The sequence below is a fragment of the Prionailurus viverrinus genome, chromosome E1 (assembly GCF_022837055.1).
Source record: "Prionailurus viverrinus isolate Anna chromosome E1, UM_Priviv_1.0, whole genome shotgun sequence".
Classification (NCBI taxonomy): Eukaryota; Metazoa; Chordata; class Mammalia; order Carnivora; family Felidae; genus Prionailurus; species Prionailurus viverrinus.
The window spans coordinates 38,021,444-38,030,175 of NC_062574.1; the positions used below are offsets into that span (position 1 = coordinate 38,021,444).

General features: G+C 38.1%; 1 protein-coding gene across 2 annotated transcripts in view; it reads left to right on the top strand.

The window, feature by feature from the left end:
- Positions 1 to 8,732, top strand: part of DDX42 (DEAD-box helicase 42) — a 39,949-nt gene that overhangs the window by 17,038 nt on the left and 14,179 nt on the right. Inside the window, exons 4-7 of one of the 2 annotated variants that reach the window (XM_047833439.1) lie at positions 2,484 to 2,545; positions 3,912 to 3,948; positions 4,758 to 4,907; positions 8,227 to 8,331. In XM_047833439.1, the coding sequence (XP_047689395.1) occupies positions 2,484 to 2,545; positions 3,912 to 3,948; positions 4,758 to 4,907; positions 8,227 to 8,331 (354 nt within the window). Of the gene's footprint in view, positions 1 to 2,483; positions 2,546 to 3,911; positions 3,949 to 4,757; positions 4,908 to 8,226; positions 8,332 to 8,732 lie in introns of those variants that run through there. The other variant, XM_047833440.1, reaches the window with a different exon arrangement.

Genomic DNA, 8,732 nt, shown 5'->3' on the forward strand with positions numbered 1-8,732 from the left:
GCTTCTTTAGAATATTCCTGCTTGTTAAAATGCAAACAAAGCATGTCTATACCTAAAGAAAAAGAAAACTTTTCTTATCCTGGTTTACTTCCTACCGATTGTCAGATTGGTACCCATTACTCAGTTTCCCATCTGTGATTTAGAATAACCCCAATTACTTGCCTCTTAAAGAATATGCACTTTATAAGTAGCTGAGCCGGAATCAGTTCCAAATCTCATATTCTTTTCTGCTGTGTCATTTTGTATCTGAGTTCTTGTAGTACTGTATTTCTGCCATAACACTTACCAGAACTATTCAGAACTTTCACGTGCTTTGCAACATGGTAACAATTTAGTAAGTATGTTAAGCTGTTCTCTCTGCAAGTAAAGGCAATAAATGGTTTGTCATGTTTGGGGTGTCTTATATGTATATGTATCTTTCTCCCCCCTCTATCTTCTTGACGTACAGACATTTCCCAAAGGGCTGTTTCTCATTATATCTTGCAATCCCTAATGGTGAATAAGTAAAATCATTTCTTGATTTTCTCAGTTTTAATTCAGATTTAAATTTTTATTTTTTTTTATTTTATTTTTTTTTTTTTTAATTTTTTTTTGTTTCAACGTTTATTTATTTTTGGGACAGAGAGAGACAGAGCATGAACGGGGGAGGGGCAGAGAGAGAGGGAGACACAGAATCGGAAACAGGCTCCAGGCTCTGAGCCATCAGCCCAGAGCCTGACGCGGGGCTCGAACTCACGGACCGCGAGATCGTGACCTGGCTGAAGTTGGACGCTTAACCGACTGCGCCACCCAGGCGCCCCTGGATTTAAATTTTTAGTAACGCAAGTTGGTGTAACCCTTTTTGAGTGGAAGTATCCAAGAATGTCCCAGTTTCTCCTGTTTGGCATTTCAAGTAGTTGAAGCTGTAGGAGGGTAAATCTTTTTGACATGGCATCATTCTCCTGGGTGTTTTTTGGGATAGTGTCGGAAAGGGTTTTGCTGATTTTAGGATAGAGAGACTGGATATTGTCTGATCTTGGAGAGAGTGTTGTTGCCACGATATTGCATTAATCCTTGATCTCAGGTATCTTCTGTTCTGGAAAGTGTAAACTTTTTAGTGTTTGAACTCACCATGAAGATGTATTTTTAGCAAGTGTTTCAAAAAAAGAGATTCATGTGGGCTTAAAAAAATATGTCCTGTGTTTGTGGCCCTTTCCTTATGTTACATTATGTCATTTTCACTTCAGTTACAGTCTCGAGTATAGTGTATGTCTGTCTCAGTTCCTTAAAAAGTAGATTTGTTTGTATGTAGTATTTCATTTTAGAATAACTCCTCTTTATCGGGAACATTTGATTAGATAGAACACCTGACCATGCTAGGTTATAGTTAGTGACAGTTTTTTAAATCACAGAAATCAGAAAAACTTGCTTTGTAACAAGAAACAATAGTGCAAGGATGTGTTTAACCTTGGGGAAAATTACTTAATTCTTCTGACCTTGATTTTCACATGTATAAAACAGGGAGTTAGATCAGTGATTATCACTTTGCTGTATACAAGACTTGCCTGTGAAAAATGTGAAGTACATGCATTTAACTCCATCTCCAAGGATTCTGATTTGGTAGGTTCAGAGCAGTGTTTTCCCAACCTCAGGACTTTGGCATTTGGGGTTTGCTAATTTGTTATGGGGGCCATCCTGTGTATTGTAGGATGTTTTTCAGTATCTGTGGCCTTTACCCACTAGATACTGGTAACAACCCCCCCTGTTTCCCACTCCCTCCACCCAGAAGCAACCAGAAATGTCTCCAGACATTGCCAAATGGTGAGAACAGTTTTTCCAAAGTCAGATCCAGAAATTTGCTTTTTTTTTTTTTTTTTTTTACTGACTCCATTGGTAGTTTGATGTAAAAGGTCTTAAGCTATGCTTTGAGAAAGGCTAATTTGCCTGAATTTAAGGCGTTTTACAGCCACAATTCATTTTTTTAAAGAGTAACCAATCAAGGAATTTTTTTCTAATTTTTCCATGTATGCAATGCAGTCCATATATAACCAAGATTTTAGAACATTTCTCTTTGAAAAAATAATTGTTAGGCGCCTAGATGACTCAGTTGGTTAAGAGTCTGACTTTTGATTTCAGCTCAAGTCAAGCTCTCAGAGTTTGTGAGTTTAAGCCCCATATCGAGCTCTGCACTGACAGCGCAGAGCCTGCTTGGGATTCTCTCTCTCTCTCTCTCTCTCTCTCTCTCTCTCTCTCTCTGTCTCTGTCTCTCTCTCTGTCTCTCTCTCTCTCTCTCTCTCTGCCCCTCCCCTGCTTTCTGTCTTTCAAAATAAATAAATATTTTAAAAATTGTCGAAAGTGCACTTTGATTGCATCAAGATATAATTGTCAAAATGCATGGCCAAAACTGTGATTTCACTAGTTCAAATCTAAAAATTCTTTATAAAGAAATTCCCTTCGTAATGTTTTTAGTGGATATGATTCCATACAGGCTTTTGTTTCATTAGGATCAGGCGGCTAGAGACATGAAGAGGCTTGAAGAAAAGGACAAGGAAAGAAAAAACGTAAAGTAAGTTGTTTTCTTCTCCCTCACAAAGGTTACATGAAAAATGCTAAAGTATTGCAAAGCTTATTCCCCCAAAGTTTATAGAGAAACATTAAAATTCTTAAATGTCTTGACTTGAAGTTACTCCTGTATCTTGAATATTATTTTTGTAGGTAATAGACATCACAAAAGTCTTGCATTTGCAATAATAAGCATTCTTTTTAGTATAATAGTATTTGGTGTTTAATTGTAAATAGTTTTTTAGTAGATACAAGAGTGAGTTACAGTAGGAATTAAGAGAGTACAATTACTAAAGTTTGGGCTCATTGTTCTGAGTTTTGTCCCATAATTAATATAAAGTAGGTTAATGTCTGTATGATTGCTTATGAGGAGTAATGGTGATTACCATAAAAAAGTGTGTTATTAACAAATGATTAACTTGGTTTACTTAAGGAGTGATATCATGCTTTAGCATCTAATCAGAACTTGAAATACTTTATTTTCTGGGAAAGAGAATCCTCCTCTTTCCCTTTCTGAATACACCCCTCTTAAGGCTTTTGCTACCAGGCACAGGTAGGCGTGGTTGGATTTCCTCCTGTGTGGCAGTCAGTGCCTCAGGCCCCCCGCAAGGTTCCTGTGCCATATGGAGGTTCGGCCCTCTCTTTGGTGCTTACCGTGTGTTGTACCCTCTTCCAGCTGCCCTGCACTGGTGATATTGCCTGCCTTGAGAACAACAAGTGCTCTAGGTCAGGCAGAAAGTCTGATTAGAAAGACATGGTTGTGGGAACTTAGCAGCCGTACTTTCTGTAGCTCCTGACAGGCGCTGCAAGTGGCGATGGCCCCCCTTCTCCATGGGAACTGCTTAGGAGTTTTAGTACCAAAGTTACAAAAGAGTTAAGATAGTTTTTCTTTGTCCCCAAGGACTTTGGCTGAATCCAGTCACTCCAGACTTAGAAACTCTGGGGAACATTAAAATTGTGATATTCTTTTTAGTGTATGCCAAATAGAGAGGGTTATTTTTTTTTTGTCTTTTTATAAAATGCAGTTTGCTTTTTAAGATGCGTTTTACAACTGTATTGTGTTTGTCGTATGGGGTCAACAAGGCTAGGATCCTTGGGTATCTATCTTCATAAGTTTTTACTCCTTATCCTCGTTAGTAATTGATGTTTCTAGGAGTACCATATCATCCCATGCAAACTGCAGCTTCTAGAGTGAAGCCACACATGTATGATGGATGGATAGTTTACAGTGTGCTTATTGTTGCTTTGTTATTGTTAGTGTTGAGTGTTCCTGTGCTACTGTATGGAATTCAACACTAATCTGCTATAAGTATGGAGCTGGGTATGTGGAACATTTGCAGGGAAGTTTGTTTCTCCGCTTGTTTTTCCAGGGGTATTCGAGATGACATTGAAGAGGAAGATGACCAAGTGAGTTCCTATGCAGTATTTCTATCTTTTATTTTTACCCCACAAAGTCTATACTGGGGACAAGCTAGAGCTTGCCTTCACTGAAATGGCCATTCCTTGCTCCTTTTCTACATGTATGACTAGTTGGTAATAGAAAAATTCACATGGCTTTCCCCCATGTTGAAGATGGAACTTTTGATCAACTAGGACATCAAAAACAAATCATGAGCTTTATTCAGCTTGATTTTTTTTTTTTTTCAAAATTAATGTTTATACTGCTGAATCAAGAAGTAATATGGGATCTACTGATGGCCTCTAGCAACATCTAACCTCTACCTCTTTCTAAGGGTCTGTTTGTGATTTTTGTATTTCAAGATGGAACATTAATTTAATGACTGGCCTTTAGTATTTTTCCACCAATGTCCAGTTGTGGGATGGTGAGAAGGGAAACAGAATGAGCAGTAGCCCTTTCCAGGTTTGTGACCCTTCTAATCCGTGTCAACTTCCAAACTTGGATGGTAAATCCATAGCATGTGTTCCACAGCTCTGGACAGGATAGGTAGACACCCCACCCCAGGAAGACTGTGGGACAGACAGATTTGTAAAGCTTCTTGTTAAATCATTGTGTAGTACTAACTGTCTCATTCGTTTTTTCTGATTGTCCCTATGAATACTGCTGTTGTTAAAGGAATCATTGCTAGTTAAAGTCTTGCCTTACTTGGTAGGTATTAAACTGTGCAGTCATCTGGTACACTGTGTGCACCAATTACAGGAGCAGAAATGTTCTTAGTTGTATTTGAATATGATTATGTTCTTGTGCTTTCCTGCAGGAAGCTTATTTTCGGTACATGGCAGAGAACCCAACTGCTGGTGTGGTTCAGGAGGAAGAAGAAGATAATTTGGAATATGATAGTGATGGAAATCCAATTGCACCTTCCAAGAAAATCATTGATCCTCTTCCTCCCATTGATCATTCAGAGGTATGGTGTTTCCTGCTAAATTTGATTCTCATTTCAAAAGCTGATAGTTCTCTTCAGCTTTAATACTAGATTTTTGCAATATTTGAGTAATCCTGATTCATACTCCTTATGTCACGAAAATATGTGTTCTTTGGGATCTTCTCATGTCTGCTGTGTAGTTGAGACTGAAAGTGACTGAGTGGTTCAGGCTTTATAGCCTATGTTGTTGTTCAAGGTTTAGCTGAATCTCTTGCTCCCGTTTGATTTTAGGCTAAGAATTTTTTAAAGCAGTGTTTTGTACTTGTTTTCCAGACCATCATCTACCTTTCAAAATGATGATGTTGAAACATCTGTGAAAAAACACAGATGTTTTTTTAATTGCCGTTAAGTCTTGTTTCTCAGATCTGGAGCAGATGAGAGACTGTTGCTTCAAAGTGGAACTAGGAATTTTAGTTTCCTTAAGTCAGGAAAAGAGAATGAGGATATTGGTATATCCGCTTGAAAAAAATTTGTGTTTCATTCAGGTTAAATATCAGACTAGACCTTGCATGCCTTAGTGAGTCTAGGTCTAGGACAGTGGTTCTCACATTGTGGTTCAAGGACTCCTAGAAGGAACTTCTCAGGGAGTCCACAAAATCCAAAAGAATTTTCAGGGGTGCCTGGGTGGCTCACTTAAGCATCTGACTCTTGGTATCAGCTCAGGTCGTGATCTGTCAGTAGTGAGATCAAGCCCCACGTCGGGCTCCTCAAGCTGAGCATGGAGCCTGCTTGTGATTCTCTCTCCCTCTCTCTGTGCCTCTCCCCTGCTTGTTCTCTCTCTCTCAAAATAAACAAACATTGTAAAAAAAAAAAAAAAAAAAAAAGTGACCACTGATCAAGTCTTAGTATACTATCAAAGAAGAGTAAAAATCCACAATAATTTGAAAAGACTATTAAATACTCTCTTCCCTTTCCAATTACATGTTTGTGAGGCCAGATTTTCTTCATAGGTTTCAATCAAAGCAATATGTTGCAACAATCTAAATATAGTAGGAACCAATTTCTTTTAAGTCAGACTTGTAAAAAGATTTGTAAAAAAGGGGCACCTTGCTGGCTTGGTCGGTAGAGCATCCAACTCTTGATCTTGGGGTTGTGAGTTTGAGCGCCAGAGTGGGTGAAGAGATTAAGATCACTTAAGTAAAACTTTAAAAAGGATTTGTAAAAATGTAAAACAAGGTTATGACTTTTTAAAAATTAAAGCTTTTATGTTAGAGTATAACGAGTGTATTATTTTCAAATGAGTAAATCTTAAAGACATTTCTCAGTTTTAGTTTTAATATGGTAAATGTCAATGCATGAAACCCACACAAGCAAAAGTTCGTGTTTTTTAGGGCATCTGAGACAAAAAAGTTTGAAAACGACTGGTCTAGACTATGGATTATATTCAGTTTTTGAAATGTTTCCTTTTGCACAGATGCTACCAAATAATGCCTTGGTATTTTACATGTGGCAGATGAAACTAAGTATGTGAGACTGATGTGAGAGGAAGCATCTATGACAAAGGATGACGGCCTAATAAGGAAAAACACATAAGTACTTGAAATAATCATCTCATAAAATATTTGAGATCCTTGGTGAAGCTCTCAAATCTCATCATCATGCTAGGGTGGCCCACAGTTGTTCACATGTAGTGTGGGCAGTCTGCCCAGAGAGACCAGCAGTAAGGAAAAGGATAACCCTTCTGCCTATAAGTAGCTTTGTTCACATTCACATTAAGTATTTATTTATACAAATAAATACTTTATGACTCTATTTCATACCCATATGCAAAAAATTACATATTTGTATGTAAAATTTGTGAACAAGAATTCTTGCCCTTGTGGAGCTTCCATTCTGATAAAGAGAACTGAAGAACATCCTGTTACAGCTTAGTGCAACAGTGTGGGGAGCATTCCAAAAGGTTCTATTAGTAGTGCTAAAGGGGAACCTTTAAAGCAATGCTTACTTTTTTTGTTGATCATACCATAGAAATATAATTAAACTTTAGGTTGCATCCACAATTAATGTCATTTTATTGTAGATCTTTTATGTGGTTAAAGAGAATCAGCCAAATGTGTAAGTGGTGATATGCCTTTTTTTTTTTTTTTTTAATGTTTATTATTTATGAGAGAGAGAAACAGAGTGTGAGCGGGGAGGGTCAGAGAGAGAGAGGGTGACACAGAATCCGAAGCAGGCTCCAGGCTCCGAGCTGTCAGTGCAGAGCCTGACACAGGGCTTGAACCCACTAACTGTGAGATCATGACCTGAGCCGAAGTCAGGTGCTTAACTGACTGAGCCACCCAGGCACCCCTGATATGCCTCTTGTTATAGTCCTGGTACAATAAGTTATGAAAAGAGTGTCAGGAATGACTTCTTCCCTCTTTAGAATAAGAAATACTTAGCCATACAGTTTTTAAAAGTTACATAAAGCGTTTCAGGTTTTAAAAAGAGTAGAACTCCCTCTAAAGGCAGAGCTCTCCTCAGAGGAAATATTAGAAATGTTTCTAAATGCTAGAGCTATGAGGGGCACCTGGGTGGCTCAGTTGGTTAAGCATCCGACTTTGGCTCAGGTCAAAGTCCTGCCTTGGGCTCTGTGCTAACAGCTTGGAGCCTGGGGCTCACTTCTGATTCTGTCTCCCTATCTCTCTGCTCCTCCCCTATTCTCTCTCTCTCTCAAAAATAAATAAACATTTAAAAAAAAGTTTTTTAAAAATGCCAGAGCTGTGTGAACAGCTTATTCCAAAACATGTATTTAAATGTTATAAGGTGGAATGTCTTTAAAATACTTGTCTTCTGAGGCCTTTGGCATTGTAGATTCCTTAGTCTGCATCACGGTTGTTCAGATCTGAGGTATCCTTTAAGAGTGTCTTTAGGAAGTAGGTTGGTGGGGCACCTGGGTGGCTCAGTTGGTTAAGCGGCCGACTTCGGCTCAGGTCATGATCTTGCAGTCCGTGGGTTCGAGCCCCGCGTTGGGCTCTGTGCTGACAGCTCAGAGCCTAGAGCCTGTTTCAGATTCTGTGTCTCCCTGTCTCTGACTCTCCCCCATTCATGCTCTGTCTCTCTCTCTCTCAAAATTAAATAAACGCTAAAAAAATAAAAAATAAAAAAAAAGTAGGTTGGTGTTTATATAGAAAATGAATACAGGAAAAGATACTGGCTGTACATTTGGGATGTGTGTCATGAATAAGTGAATTCTTTTGTCCTCACTAACTGGTTAAGGCTTTACTTGTGTAATATGTGTAAAAGGTTATTTTGCATTAAAATCAAACTTACAGGATTGACTCTTGAATTCTAGACTAACTTTGAATAATTGGACCTGCAGATTGACTATCCACCATTTGAAAAAAATTTTTACAATGAACATGAAGAGATAACCAACCTCACCCCTCAGCAGCTAATAGATCTCCGTCATAAGCTCAATCTTCGGGTAAGTCAGCCATGGTGCTAAATATTCTTATATTAATTAGTTGACAGTTACTATTATTGCTTATCCAAACTAAAATAACCTTCTTTTCTAATGGTCCTTGGACTATCTTTGATAGCAAGGCTCCTGTGTCTTGATTTTATTGTTTTAGTCTTCCACCTATTTGGGGATAGAATTGTTATATCTTTAATGCAACACACATGAATATGTATTCAATTTTGAATGTTGTATTGAAATAATAAGTCGTTGTGACCTTAAAATCAGTAAGTAATTCTGCAACGAGTACAGTGTGCTAGGAACTGTGTTGGGTGGGCTAGAAATGAAGAATGTAAGTCCCAACTTCAGGAAAAGGAGACAAGATTAATAGATGCAAACAATATGTGGAATCCTAGGATATTTTTAAA